General features: G+C 34.6%; 2 protein-coding genes across 11 annotated transcripts in view; both read right to left on the bottom strand.

Annotated features, from left to right (window-relative positions):
- Window positions 1-9,584, bottom strand: part of LOC132911202 (piezo-type mechanosensitive ion channel component) — a 29,742-nt gene extending 20,158 nt beyond the window's left edge. For 9 of the 10 annotated variants that reach the window (XM_060967627.1, XM_060967631.1, XM_060967630.1 and 6 more), the window contains exons 1-2: window positions 9,175-9,584; window positions 1,909-2,001 (exon numbers count right to left, since the gene is read on the bottom strand). In XM_060967627.1, coding sequence (XP_060823610.1) covers window positions 1,909-1,972 — 64 coding nt within the window. In that variant the 5' untranslated portion in view covers window positions 1,973-2,001; window positions 9,175-9,584. The remainder of the gene's footprint in view (window positions 1-1,908; window positions 2,002-9,174) is intronic. The other variant, XM_060967637.1, reaches the window with a different exon arrangement.
- A 1,269-nt stretch (window positions 9,585-10,853) lies between these two features.
- On the bottom strand, window positions 10,854-15,135 carry LOC132911045 (peptidyl-prolyl cis-trans isomerase B-like). Its single transcript, XM_060967370.1, has 5 exons — window positions 14,973-15,135; window positions 13,800-14,007; window positions 13,511-13,713; window positions 12,850-12,992; window positions 10,854-11,401 (listed from the first exon to the last, which is right to left on the bottom strand). The coding sequence occupies exons 1-5, from the start codon at window positions 15,078-15,080 to the stop codon at window positions 11,302-11,304; spliced, it is 762 nt and encodes a 253-aa protein (XP_060823353.1). The 5' UTR covers window positions 15,081-15,135; the 3' UTR covers window positions 10,854-11,301.
- Between the last annotated feature and the right edge of the window lie 773 nt (window positions 15,136-15,908).

Below are 15,908 nucleotides of genomic sequence, written 5' to 3'. Positions count from 1 at the left end.
GAAAACATTGAAATAAGAGATAAGAGATTAATTGTGAACGATTACGAAGAATCATCAGAATTATATAACGGTCCTATTTTCCCGTGCAAGAGTATCATAACATGCATGTGTTTTTTTTTTAACAGAACATCGTTAATAATAGAAACCACAGACAACAAATTATTCTAACCAACTTGTGAAAAATGATAATTCCAGCGATAACAACGTTATATTCAGCGTCGTAATTTCTCAGTTGTTTTTTCGCCGCCTGATTGAAGCCAGAAGATCAAAGTAGCCTCTCGAAATTATATTTACGATAAAAAGATTTTACTCAAGTGCATTAGAATTGCCTTTCATCTATGAAGCTTTCTGCTATGACCAAAGTTTATTTGCGACTCCTTTTTCCTCGATTGGAGAAAATTGATAATACGGTTCACGTGGTTATTGAACGAAATTGTCCTTCTAATTATAACTCGAGACTAAAAACGTGTTCCGACCATGTCACTCTGGCATACTAAGGAGCTCTCTCAAATGATACGGTATATAAGTGCCGGTTGTATTTCCGTCCATCGTCGAAAACATTCGTTTTTCATTTTATCGGACGTGAGAACGACAAGTTGCGTCATTCGTATTCTTGTAGCGTTCATTTCAACGTTCTCAGTCGACGTAATTTGTTGTTGTCCCGAAATTATTGACAATCATAAAGGATCAATTGGCGTTATGTGAGGGATATTTTTATTTATTTAGAAAGAATTGGAATTCATCAACGTTATATACAGCATACTATTACATACCATGGAACGATCTAGCATATGTGGCAATGTGGCATGTTGATAACATTCTGATAATTAATGATGCCATTAAGCTGGCCACAGTAATAGAACGGTCAACATGCGAACTTTTCCGTACGATATATCCGTCAGTAAATTTATATCACATTTTCTAATAAAGTAAATTAAGCATCTAATAAATGATTGAAAGAATAGTTAATTCTGCAACATTAATTGAAATAATAATTTTATTTTCTATCGATTTTAGTAATAGATATGTTATCGATCACGGATTAAAGTAAATTACGAAAAAGGAGAGAAAGGATTATGAATTTGTTAGATTCTCTTTCGCTTATTCATCTATTTCTAGATTGAAATTTATATTTCCAGTTTCTCACGATCCATTCGCCCAGGATCAGATACAACCTAAGGTCACTAGTCGATTACAAATCACAGCTATTTTAACTTGATGATGTCATTGAGACGTTCTCCTTCGTATAATTAGTTAAATAAAAATTCATGGACTTTTCAAATTTTGGGTACACTCCAGAACTTGTTCTTTTATGTAGAGTCGACGTACCTTCTTTTTACATTTCTAATTTTTGGTACAAAAGAAGAAGAATCATTCGATATTTTACATACGATAAATTATTTCCCTCATACGATAAACATGTCTGTAAAAATTCTAACAATATTTTCTTATCGTAATATGGCGTTAAATCTTCGGAAACGTTATGAATGAAAGTAGAACACTTTATATCAGTTTATATCAATTTCTCTATCAACACGTACTGTAACTAAAGTAATTAGATTACCATATCATAAATGAACAATTCAAAGTGCAATAAAATATTGCATTTAGAAGTACAAATCAATTTCCAAACATTCAAGAGAATATCAATATTTAATATTTTATTTACTCGAAATGATTCTTTATTTTTTCAATATTTAATAGTTCATATACTCCATTCATAAAATTTTTATTTTGCTAATTTCCAGTATTTTAAAGATCCGATACAAATATTCCAATCATTCGATTTCCACAATTTTTTTTTTTAGAAATTACATGTTCCCCTTAAATTTCCTCGAATTATTTTCAATAGTATGATGATAAAATATTTGAAATTAATAAAAGGAACGGTGTAATATCGACACTCACATCCTGTCAAGACAAGCGGCAGCACAACCCTGAGGAGGGCCACGTTCAGCCAATACTTGGACATGCCTTGATTTGCTCGGATGGCCTTTCACCCTGAAACACGCAAAGAGAAGAAGGTTGCTTGTAAAATTATCCACCGTGTACGCTGTCAACATCTCGAGATTTCAGAACGGCAATGTCAGCTCGACTAGAATCGATACGACACTGCCGCAGTCGGATACCTTTAACCTCGTTTTATCATGAGACGCGATTCTACCGTTCTTACGCTCGGCCTTCGCTTTTACAACCGAGCTGACCCTTCAGAATTTACGGTCTGTAGAATTTTACTACTTACCGTTACATTGTATTCTTTCGCGTAGATTTTTCGTAAAAACGTACAGTACATTTCTTCTGATATTTCTTGACACGATTTGTCAATTAATTAACCATTGACAGAACGAGGTCAATTTGGTTTGATGGAAAGGACACTTTCTATTTGTGCGCAATGCGCTTTATTAAATTACAGTTATACGTGGGTTAATTTTTATCACAGGCCAGTTATCATTGAGAATTTCAATTTTTATTGCATCAATCACAATCTAAAGAATTCTCGAAACTTGAACGTTTGAGTATCTTCAGTTGCAGAAAGCATTAATAAATAAATATTTATTTTTAATAAATAAATTACCAGCGCGATACATCTGTAAGGTTATACATATGTAAATAAATATTAATAGAAACTGAATGAGATAAAAATACCAAGTGTAGTCGGCACGTCATAAATTTCAAAGAAATATTTTCATTTTATCTATCTTTATATCATGGTGATTATTTTCATGAAAAATTGCTAACATGCCAAACATTAATAACACCCGAACCATGTAACCAATGTATCTAGTGTGTGACGTGTACGCTATACACCATCTGCACCCATTTCCTGCTTCCGTCTAAGATTTCACAATGGTGACACACTTGGTTTCATGTTCAAAAAAGCTAGCCACTCATTACACGTTTTTGGACGATCACCAGAATTATATACAGGGTGCGCCGTTAGAATTCGGACAGAATTCAATTTGTAGTTCCCACCATATTAGAATTCAGATGTTTGTGCTGATTGACTCTGAAGTTAGTTAAATATGTCAATAAGTCTTCTATAACCTCAAAATGACAGAACTCGTTAAGAAAAACCCGGAATACGATAGAAGAGCGGCGATTATAGAAAGTCTTCGCGCCGGGAGAACGCCGGTCGAAATTATAAAATTCTTTAGCTACCCAAGATCGACGGTAATTTAATTTTGTTGTGGGCAAAACCAAATTTCCAGCAAGTGTTCACGTTTTGAGCGTTGTCTCAAGTGAGGGCGACGTCATGCCTCCGCACTTCTTCCAAAAAGGCGAAAGAATCACAAAGGAGGTTTATTTGGAGGTCCTGAAGACAGTAATAAAGCCGTGGATGGAAATTACGGCTTCTGGAAGGCCGTATTTATTTCAACAAGATGGCGCACCTGCTCACACAAGTCATCTTGTTCAAAATTGGCTCTCTGACAATGTGGACATGTTTTGGTCGAAAGATTTCTGGCCTCCTAACAGTCCCGACCTAAACCCATTGGACTATTACGTGTGGGGCGTTATCGAGAGACAAACTAATAAATGCAGGCACCCCAACGTCAACTCCCTACGAGCTGCTATCGAGTCAGAATTCGCGACAATTAAACGCGACCAGTTGAAGTCAGCGTGCTCGCGCTTTAGAGCAAGAATAGAGCAGGTCATAGAGGCAGAGGGTGGTTACATAGAATAAAAGTTCTCAGCAAGGACCCTTTAAATGAGATATAACAATATTTTCATGTGTTTTTGTGTATTGACTTAAATAAACAACTTTCTGCACAAAACTTCTTTTGTCCGGATTCTAACGGCGCACCCTGTATATCTTGTGGAATCTTACGATTTATGATCGATTTAACGTCTCATTTGCATGAATTTTGAATAAATGAAACGTTGAAAAAAAGAAAAAATAATGGAATATTTCTTTAAAAGTCCTTTCAACTTTCATGCACCTACATCGTTAAGACCGTTTTTAAGACCTTTCTTTCGATCGTGTTTGTAAAAATAGTTGCATGTTTATTCAGGATCGATGAAAACGGGAACAAAGTTAAGAAGGAAATTACGAACTTAAAATTATCAGGTAGAATGGTTCTGAGAATTAAACGACCTTTCAGCTTGTTCGTTTTTCGGTTAAAGCAGGCACGCCCAACTTAATTATCAAGCAATTATACGGGGTTGGACTTTACTCGTCCCATAAAAGGTGCGTCTACACGTTTTCGGAATCAGCCTCGCTATCGTCCGACCAGTGATAACAAAATTAGTAGTATTTAGTAGTAAATATAAAGATGGGGACATTTTTCCGAGAAAAAAGGCCACATGTATATACAATGATATACGATAGTTCCTTGTCAGATAGATTTCTTATTTTGTATTTCAAAATCGAAATATTTAAAAGAATTTTTAGTAATATTGCGTGTAACAGTATAGTAAAGAAAGAGAAGAGCACTATAAATAAACACTGTTACATAGTTATATTATATAATATTGGTAAAAATTCTCCTTAACATATCGTCTTTAATTACTTTTAGAATATGAAGTGAGAAATTTATCTAAACAAAAATTGTTTAACGCCATAAAGGACACTGAACGTATTTCTTTGTCAAATAGTCAAATTTTCACGAAATATTTATTTTTTGTGTAAATACGAAAAGAACAATGATCTCTAAGAACCATTATAATTACCAATTAAAACGTAACTAAGAAACTAGAACTGAAACAGTTTTCTCAATTCTTCCAAAAATTGCCTCAAGTATCCTCCTGCCAACCATTAACATAATTCTCTCAATGATCGAAAGAGGCAGGTTTCTTGAAAGACTCAATGAATGAATGAGTAACACATAGAGTTCTTGAAAATTTAGCGATCTTCAGCTTTCCGTCGATATTACTGATACTAGTCATCTTGATTATTCATTTGCATTTATCTCAAACTATAGGTAGCCTCTCGATATCTTGAAGTGCTCCAACAGATGGATGCATAGGCAAGGTTTTATCGTTTGCCCTAGATAAAGGGCCCACGCGATTATAGAAAGATAGGACTAAATGGAAGTATAGCGTTTTAGAATTTATGGTCGTACCTCTATACGAAAATTTGTCATCGACATGCTATACCATTGATCGAAATAAAATTATTATGTAACCGCAGCAACCTATATCTGTTCGCAAAATAAATGTTGAAACAATAGATGTTATATCATTTCCGTGCGACTAATTTTAAAATGAAATTGAGAAATAAGAGGTTCAGAGTTTCCTGTTTACGTTCAGACAAATTCGAATTCCTCCGCGGTGAATAACTTTGCTTCGTGCATGGTTGTTCTTGACAAGTTAAAAATGTAGCTAAATTGTACAATTTGTGTAACCGTATATATATGTTTGTTTCTATAGAGAATTATCGCGAGATATCAAGAAAAGGCGAAGCAATATACCCAGTTTTATAAACGGGGTTTCAACAGGGTAATCAGTAGATAATACGCATATGTGAATGTTTGAAGAGATATATTCTACAAATATTATTGACGAAACAAGAAAAGATAATTCACATATTCCGCAGTTTATGAAACCTTAATCTATTAGCTTGGGATTTTTATATTAGACGCAAAATATTAAAAAACATTGTATGATTTTGTTGTATCAATTTTTTAAATCTTTTCTTTTTTCGATAAGTATTTTTGTCTCTATAATTGTATCATTGTGTATCATTCTAAAACTGACAATTTTCTCTTATGTATATAATTTTGATCTTTTTAACATTTACTTAATATTTATTCTAACAATAAAATATAAATCATTAAAATCGGATACTTAATATGCATTACAGATTGGACATAGAACAGAGAAATTACAAATAGAATTCAAATGAAACTTTGTTAAAAATACGATCTTTCTTTATCAAGTTAGACAGTCATAAGCATGACTCAATATTACGAGGCAAACTGCTAGTAGTTCTATCTGAATGAGTAACTAATCTGCTTCAGTCATGATTAAGCAATGTAAGAGAAGAAAATAAATATCACTTAAAACACAGTACATGAAATTCGAGGGACCTGTTGTCTGGAAGTCCAAGTGAACGATCACCTGTCGCTATACATTAAGTACATTTATGTTACTTAAGCGACTCGGCACGTGAAACTGTATTTTAATCAGTCGCGTGTCGTTCTGTCCTTACTAAACCGGTTCGACAAATGCTACACAAATTAAATGATAGCTGTACTTGTTATATAAAATATGGAAAGTAGAGCATTCATTGGAATATTTAATGGCTGGAATAATCTATTTAAATCGCACCTTTTAAAATCAGATTCATCAAAATACGAAGTTTCATAAAAATGCGCAGTTTACATATTAATTCAGTTGTACAAAACAGCTGTGTTTCCTTGCTCGTAATTATCAAACACGCTACTACCTGGTTCAAAATAATCTCTAGATCCTAGAATGTTTGCTTCTAAATTTTTCTGACACCAATCATATCGATCGCGAATGACTATCATACTGATTGTCAGTTTGCAAATAGATAATACGGTGATACGATGTTAGCAAGAGTTCTGTGTCGAATTCACAGGCTGTACTAAAATTGTGTAATTTAAATTTTAATACAAAATTAATTTAATTTTGTTAAAGTATTTATACCGTATTAAAATTATTTAATTTATATTACCGAAGTAGCTGTTTCAATTTTGTTAAAATAAAATGCTGACTGATATAAAGGTGTCAGTTGTAAGAAAGTTACTGCAATCGCAGAATTAGTATTCGTCAGTACACTAGGAATCAATATCGATGACAAAAGCACCGTGGTATCTCGATAATTTTAGCTCTCAGTATTCTAGGAGTGAAACCTACTCAGCTTTTATGGAAAACGCACAGCATTCTGTTACACTGGACAGGCTGAATCGTTTTTGAATGAACACACGTGTCAACTGTTCTCTCTCCATAGAAACATTCATTAACTTCTAAACACGATAAGGAAACGAAAAGAGGAAAATTGTCACCCCTATTTCATTAAACGCTACTCATCTAATTAATGCAAAATACGTATTAACGAGTATTAAAAATTTCTCATGAAACATCAAGGATACATTAAAAAACGTAATAAACGACCACAGAATGCATACAAAGTTTTCTTAGAATAATTACTTGTCTGTCGTTTAAAAGAAACTCGGGTTTTGATTCGCAACCGTTAAACTTTATTACGCTCTTTGGACACCCTTTTACAAAGAAACGCGTGCACATTGCGTGCAGCAGCTTCTGCGTAGATGCGTGCCACACGCGATATGAAAGGTCTTGATTAAGGGAGTGCACGATGCTCGTTACGCTTTCAGAATACGTATAATTCGCGTTGAATTTCTTGATAATTTGATAAGCAATGACATCGTTTAAACAATGCCTAAACGTTATCTAAATTTGCATTATTTTTTTTTTTATTAATTCTATTTCATTTTAAATTAACAAAGATTTTTTAGTTCTTCTGTTACACTATCGTTATTTTCCTATCATTATTATATTAGGAAATTTTCTAGGCGAATTTCACAGGAATAAAATTAATTTCTTTTTAGCTCCAATTTAACGGAGCACGTAATTTTTTTATAGTAATCTTATGAAAAATTTCTTCTTAATTTCGGCGTTTATGTTCTACAAATAGAATACTCGATTTTAATAAAACAACTTTTTAAAGAAGAGGGAAACTTTTTAATCTGAATATTCACAGTTTGGAAATGAAGGATTCAATTTCGGTAAGTAGGGTTTCAGAGAAAAATGCAAGTTATTCTTTTTCGCAAATTATTTTCCAATCTCTATATAACGTTAAGCCGCGCGAAAAGCACATGGTTGACACTGTAATTGTCTGTAATTTCGAGTTGATGACAGTACGCATTATCGGTTACATCGACGAGGACGAATGTAAATTCGCTAGGAAGACAGGAAGGAATAAATAGATCGTGTACGATATGATTCATCCTTATCGTGATTTGAAACAGTCATCAGTACAAATAATTATTATCAATCGATCGAAATATTTGCCCTCGCTGCCATGTTCTCCTATTCCTAGTTTGGAACCATGCTCTGGAATAAACAGATCGATGCACGTGTTTCGTGAACGCTTGTTACGATCTACCAGCGGTCCCATATCTCTGGCAAATCGTAAACCAGTGAAACATTGACTGCTTTACGAACGATTCACGTTTCAACCGCATGGAACGGTCAGGTTCCTCGTGTCTCGCGTTACACGCAACGTACCTCCCACTGATTTTTTGGAATTTTTATTAAACTCAGTAAGAAACGGAAAACCTCTGGATACGACGGAATTGTGACGTAATAAACGCTTTTGGTCTCGAAGAAATATAAGGAATGTTAAGTTTCAAGATTTGTTTGTTTGAATAAAGAAAGAATGGTCAGATTATTTGAAAAAATCTTTGTTGAAGCTAAACATAACAGCAGTGAGTCGTTGTAGCACCTGATTTATCCATTCTTTAACAGTTTATTACATCTACTTTCTACTCAGATACAGTGACTATAAAAAGTATTTGCAAAATTTTGATATGTTCTTTTATCATTACATTTTCATAGTATCAAATTTCTGTAGTTATACGAAAAACACCAAATGATACGAACTTTAAATTCAATGTAATTGAAGCTGATTAACTACTATACCATGTGGACGATATAAACAAATACAATAATATACAAACAACGTCTGTAGCTACAGTAAACACCTCTACGCATTCTCGTATCTATAAATTACAAACTATTTGCTATTTCCTATTAAAATGATTACCAGTTCGTCATATTCGAAAATTTACACAGACAATTTTCCAATAAGGACCCGAAGACACGTAATACTCCAATTTTCTTCTTGACACAATGAACAGTTCATAAGTATCAGTCCCCTTTCTTAACTCTCGCGTAACTTGGACCACGTTTCAAATCCACTAAACTCTAATCGATTTACTTTTCAAAGCATTCCGTGTTCCAAAAATTCGCTCCAACGTACCCTGTCACCATCCACGCACTTATAGCCATGCTATCTTCCCTTGAATATATTTTCAGCGGGTTGAACATACCATACAGCCATGATTTTACTGCCAGAATACGTGTATATCAACACACACATCCATCAACAAGCACACTGAAACACAATCAGCTGACTGGAATCGGTGAATAGCAAGGCACAAGAAAGGAACCGTGGAGAAACAGGCTCACCTTGAATGAAACCACTCTGCCGGTATTTCAAAGCATCCCTCGGCACGATTTCTCTCACAGCTGTCTTCCCGTCGATCGAACTTCCAGGACAGCAACATACATACGCCTTCCGGCTTCAGCACGCGCGAAATCACACGCTGTCACACTTTTTCTGTCAACTGTTTCTCATTGACGATGATATCAGTAACATGCACTTAATTCTATATACGTTTATAAATATATATATATATAATGTTTTTATTTTTGCCCAAACGGTGTGGATTTAGGTTGACGAACGCCCATGAGGCGTTTCGAAGAAGTAGTTGTGACGCATACGCTGATGTCGAGTCACTAATACGTATTCGGTGACGAACGGCGATCAACGCCGGCTCGACACTCACTGAGCCACCTTTCTACGCCCGTTTCTGGCGTCGACCATCCGCGCCTGCGTGTCTCCTTTGCGTCATTTCCCTCGCAGTAGCGTAGTTTGAACAACTTCGAATATCTGGGGTATCTCCGATTGTTGCGTCGTGAACACGTTTACGAACTTTCTTTTTCTTCTATGGAGTAAGCAAGTTTTTTAATGTTTAAATATTGTACTTTACAGGAGATACTTTACTTGAGTTAATTCAGAAAACAAGATATCGATTGTTTGATAATTGCTATAGATAATACTAGTTTCTTTACCTTAGTTTGGTTTGCGTTACGTTTAGATTGAAATTAATTTCTACTGAAATTTTTAATCGCCGGGGATTGCTGATTTTACGTTCGCAATCGCCGAAGGAATTTTAGTTTAGGAATTTGTGCGCGTCTCGCGTGGTATGAGATTATTAAGATATATTATCAGTTATTATTAGACTGTGGACGTTTGTGTTAAAATACGCAGAATATCCGAGATAAATTATTTATTATAACATACGACAGATAAAACAAATTTTTATTCAAACCCTGTTTCTTTACTTATAATATGTATAAAAATATGGAACTGCGTAAACATCAGCAATTTGATTATTATGTATTATAGAAATATAGATTCCTTTGCGAATATTAATTCAATTGAATCAATTAATATCCAATTTTGCATAGATCGTAGACGTATGAATATTTTTATTCATAAAGAAATTCTATTTTACTCCTTCAATCCTCTTCTAATCCAGGTATAATTTAGACAAGAAAGGCGATGAGAGACTATAAAACATCTCTGTCACCTCTTCTAAATATGTAATTCAGCTGAAGATCGCTGAAGTTATTAGAGATATAGAACTGCAATAGAGCTTTAATAATAAAGCTTTAAGAAGCATAAATTTTGCAACAAGGATACAGAGAGTGAAATACCAATTTTGATCTATAGTTACTTTGGCTTCTATGATTGTCTTCTGATGTTAACAGAAATGCAGAAGGACGATGGAGGTATTGGACAAGAAAGCGAGATTGGAAGAGAAACATAGCGATGGTAGAACGTTAACTCCAATTCGTATCTTAATTTTGATCTTATTATTTTGCTTAGATATTAGTAGGAAATTAGGATCATGGTGCAGGTTTTAGGTAAGGATAGAAAATCGTGGAAGATGAATGGAGCTAACAATAGACTTACTTTAGACTATAGTTCAGCTGTGTTCCTATTATTTTCGGAGGAGCCTCGGTGGTAATAGGATCACAGACTGACAGAGGTGTTGGATAAGGAAAACGAGTCACTCAAGTTAGCTACAAATTTGCATATTTTTTAATTGCAGAAGTAATCGATTAGTGTCATCGATTGACGGATAGATGGCAATAGCAGTTCGTTGTCTGTGCCGAGTCGAGTGAATGAGTTGAATTAAAATTGAATGAAAAACCACTACGATAATGATACGAATCATTATCATCATCATAATCACCATGCAATATAAGATAAAATAGCGTGTTTAATCTGATCTTATTTTTGGAATACATTATAAGCAAATGATTGATAGAAATTTGGGAAACAAATGTAATTTTAAAATTTGCAACCTTAAGATCCTTGCAGGTTTTCTCATTTTCTTCTTCTTTTAATGATCATAAAATTATGATATGGAGTTTTCATCGTCGTTTGCCACTTCTGATGGCGTGATTCTTTGAATTATGGTCGTGATTAAAATTTTCAAAATTCGTATAATATATATTATAGAGTTAATCAACGTCCAATTTCTTCATGACCCAATGGAAAAAGATGAGAATAGAGAAGCTGAAACTCAGTGGCACACACGTCGCTTTTATCCACGCCCACATACTGAAAATTAAAGAAAGAATAAATTAGGATTTATTGTTCACATTCGATGCATATGTTTAATAAAATTGTACTTACTTGAAATTATATTTATATACTTAATAGTGCATATAGGGTTACGTATGTTTTACGAGAAACCAATCATTTTTATCTCAGGAAAGAAACTAAATAACACTGGCTTAAAAATATAATAAAGTATGTAATTAAAAGTTTGTTGGGAAATTAATACCGAGGAACATAAAGTAGCGTATCTATAATACTTCATACTGTAGTATCGTGGGAAAAGCAAGGCCTAAAAAAATCGGGTGGGCCACAAATACCGTCGAGAGCGGAATTGCAACCGGATGTCTGCACATCCTTGCCGCTTATCCTCAATAATCTGAATGACCCACCACAAAACTATTTTTATGGTTAAGGTCCATCAGGCCAAAAACAAACGGTTCTTGATAAGTTGGCCTATTACGGGAGAAATCAGGGAGTGAGAATCGAGAAGCTAGGGAGTATGAGTTGCATTGTCGAGGGAGTAATGTTGCTAGCATTGTCTAGGGAGTGGTGTTGCTAGCATTGTCGGGAGTAGTGTTGCTAGCGTTGTCGGGAGTTGTGTTGCTAGCGTTGTCGGGAGTTGTGTTGTTAGCGTTGTCGAGAGAGTACGAATTGTGTTGCTCATGTTGTCGAGGGAGTGTTGTTCGCGTTGTCAAGAGAGTGTTGCTCATGTTGTTGAGAGAGTGTTGCTAGCGTTGTCGGGAGTTGTGTTGCTCGTGTTGTCGAGAGAGTGTTGCTCATGTTGTCGAGAGAGTGTTGCTCGCGTTGTCAAGAGAGTGTTGCTCATGTTGTTGAGAGAGTGTTGTTAGCGTTGTCGAGAGAGTACGAGTTGCATTATCGAGAGAGTGTTGCTCGCGTTGTTGAGAGAATGTTGCTCGCGTTGTCGAGAGAGTGTTGCTCGCGTTGTCGAGAGAGTGTTGCTGGCGTTGTCGAGAGAGTATGATCCGCGTGAGAGTGTGAGCGTTGGATCCGTTGTGACGAGAGTTGAAAATGGATTATTGAGTTGTCTAAAGTACAGTACGTTGTTGCGATTAGTTGATGTTAAATAACCATCGTTTCCTGTCTAATCAACATCTGTATCAATTCACATTCATTGTAAACAGATCACAATTATTTACGATACTACAATACTTTTTTCCAGCTTACATACCCTTTGTGTGTTTGTACTTTCTACCATACTCTCGTTCACACATTGTAATATTTTAACATTCATGTATAAGAACAATTTATACAATTCTAAAAAAAAAAAAAATACAAAACTTCTAGTAAATAATTAAACATTATCTACTGAAAGATTTTGCTTTGTTAATAGATTAATTTCTACCAAAAACCAGCTGATTCAATAGAAAATTTATACCTACTTTAGAAATAACTAGTGCTCAATATTTTATAACAATTTATCGATTTACTTGTAAACGTTATCATCCACTTTAAATGGATACGAGGTAGGAATAGACCCACATTCGAAGATAACCACATGTTTAATCGGTACATCATCAGCGTCGGTTTTCGTCTGTTCGATTTTAAAAACTACATCTTCCCCTTCGATTACCTATCGACATAAAAATATAAATCACAATTCTGCTTTTTTAATAAACATATATGTAAGATCGTAAATCTTGAGGATAATTCAGGTAATCGATTCTGAAGTCTGAAAATCGAGAATCGATTTTCAACGTCCTGAGCTACCGATCTTTCTCCGTCAGTCTTCAAAATTTTAAATAATTATTCTGTGCTCTTGTCTGTCTCTGATGTTGCTCTCTGTCCGTCCGTTTGGGAAAAGAGTGTCTCTCAAAAATTGTTGTCCGTAAAACCCTAAGAGGGTCGATCTGTCCGTGAAACAAAGAAAATCGTGCTACCCGTAAAGCAAGAGTCCTTATCCCACGTGAACTCTAGGGAGTTTAGATATATATTTTTCCTTACGATTTATGAGAAATTTAAAAATACAAAAATGCACGCAATGCTAAAGAAAATTTAGAGGATAAAATGAATCTCTGCTCAGGTTCTATTTCCTGAGTTGTCTTCATAGAAATATAAATTTGCATAAACATTCGCGGTTTATTGTCTTACCTTTCCAAATACAGTGTGTTTCCCATCCAGCCACGGTGTGGGAATAGTTGTGATAAAGAACTGACAACCATTCGTATTCTTTCCAGCATTTGCCATACTGACATACATGGGCCCATTATGGCCAAGGACAAAATTCTCATCGTCGAAGTATTTTCCATAGACGCTGATCGATCCAGTGCCATCGTCATTCTCTATATCTCCACCTAAAAGATGACCAAATTATCAAATTGTGAACTAAAGTTACCCAGTTTTAAACCGAATATAATTCTTTGACCTCAATTTCGGTTACCTTGTATCATAAACTTCTTAATTACTCGATGAAACCTACTACCCTTATACGTTTTCCCTCCTACCCCATCAGTGGCTAAAGTGATGAAATTCTTTGTGGTCTTAGGCACGACATCACCAAATAGTCCTATAACGATTCTTCCTGCTGGATGATCGTCTATCATGATGTCCAAGTACACTCGATCAGTGACGGTGAGATTCTCATTATTCTGACATAAAATTTTGGAAATTAGTGTAGAGGAATAAAAATCGATGATTTGATTCGAAATCCAGAAGTGGCGATTCTAAAAATTCCTATCTTAATTTATGGGCCGATTTGAATGCTAATTTTTATGTGAAAGTTATAAGAATACACAAAATTACAGGAAAAATAAAAAGTACTATAAGAATACATTTTTTTAATATAAATATTATTAATATAATAATATTAAAATATGAATATTTCCTTTTATGATACGAACTGAGATATACTTTCATTGTGAAAATATATTAAAATATAGAAACTTCAAATCGCCGTTAAATCAACTATATCATCTGCCAAATGGAAGGTTTATTCGCGTAAAATGAATCGAATTGTAAATGATAGTAGTTAGTGAATCAAACAATTTTTTTACAAAAGGGAAAAGGATAGGATAAGTAGTGGCACAATGGTATCGTGAATAGTTCTGGCACATTATACCGATAAATTCTCAATTTCCACGACTTTCACGCGTGTAAACTTGCGTTTCACAAACCGCACTGTTCTCGCTGAGAATCGTCGAGAATCCGACGTACAATGGTATTAAGTGGATGAAAGAAACCTTATACAGCCTATATGACTATAAAACGCTAGCGATCTATACTTCGATCTTCTTTTTATCCTCTTTTCATAATCTAACTTCTCTATAGAAATACATCTTTCGAATTTCATCAGGCAATTACCACCACGTAAAGTTTATTATTATTATTATTCACATATCGAAATTTATACACATTTTATCACAGACATATTTCTTTCAAACTCTATTGGAATTTTATTTCACAAAAATTCCTTGTTGCTCCTCCGTATTTTTTGCGCGATTAAGAGCACAACGCCAAACTCTCGCGACGATGTCTTTAACGTCGTTCAGATAACGGTATGCAGAAAAACACAGTTGCATCCGGAATATTTCCGACGTTTTACACGAAATGGTACCTCTAAAGTTGCGGCCAATGCAACCAGACAGGCTATCGCCAGCAAGATCTTCATGGCTGTACGATTCCATCCAGAATGCTTCGAATTCTCTGATAGTTTCTGCGTCATCGTTCAACTCGGACGCTCGCTTAAATGCGAGCAGAAGCACCGCGCGGAGACTAAAGAAACAGCTGGGGACGCTTGCGCGGAATGTTCACGTTGAAACTACGCAAATTTTGTCTGAAATACTAATGATTCTAATACTCTAACTCATACTCTGAAAGAACCACGCATCAATATGGTTAATTAGATGCGTTAAAATTTCTAACAGTTTCTCTTTATTTTATTAAAACCTGCGTGTTTTTAATGAATACAAAATTAAGAAATCAGAGTCTCTGCTTATCTCTTCTATTATTTCCTCCTTAACATATCATTAGTGATTCTAATGTCAATGTTCATTTACCTACTGCGTTTCTCTTGCCTGTAAATTAAAATGAAACTTGTCTTATCTCTGAGTCCCTCAAGCATTCCATTATTTCTAACTATGTAAAAATACATCAAGTATATTAACTTAAAGCATATCAAATAGTTATATTAAATAATAAATTTAATTTCCTTTACCAAGAAAGACATCCCTTAACAAACTCAATTTTGATCGAAATAAGTTTAAAAATAACTTTCTCTTTACTAGAAACAATCTTATCTTTCCTCTGAATCCCTCAAACCTTTCGCAATCCCACAGTTACTGATATCTATAAAATACAAATCAATCGATATTGTATCAAACAATAACGATAATAATGTCCGATAAGACAAAATTTATTCAAAAGAAGGACATTGAAAAATCTCGAAATGAATTTCGAAATTTGTCAACCACCGTGCGAAACAAACTTTTCACAGGGTCAAAGATCCCCGAACCTGGCGATTGAAGCGCTTCGAGGTACGCTCGTTAAGTCC

Source organism: Bombus pascuorum, chromosome 10 (assembly GCF_905332965.1).
Source record: "Bombus pascuorum chromosome 10, iyBomPasc1.1, whole genome shotgun sequence".
Classification (NCBI taxonomy): domain Eukaryota; kingdom Metazoa; phylum Arthropoda; class Insecta; order Hymenoptera; family Apidae; genus Bombus; species Bombus pascuorum.
Note: the sequence above shows the minus strand (reverse complement) of the source record. Positions and strands in the feature narration are given on the sequence as shown.

Bases quoted from the DNA above. Each gene is read 5' to 3' on its own strand.
- LOC132911045 (XM_060967370.1), bottom strand. From the start codon at position 15,080: ATGACGCAGAAACTATCAGAGAATTCGAAGCATTCTGGATGGAATCGT. The intron at 14,008-14,972 runs GTACCATTTCGT...ATTTTATGTCAG, and splicing joins CATTGGCCGCAACTTTAGAG to AATAATGAGAATCTCACCGT. The intron at 13,714-13,799 runs GTAACCGAAATT...GTCATCTTTTAG, and splicing joins TAAGAAGTTTATGATACAAG to GTGGAGATATAGAGAATGAC.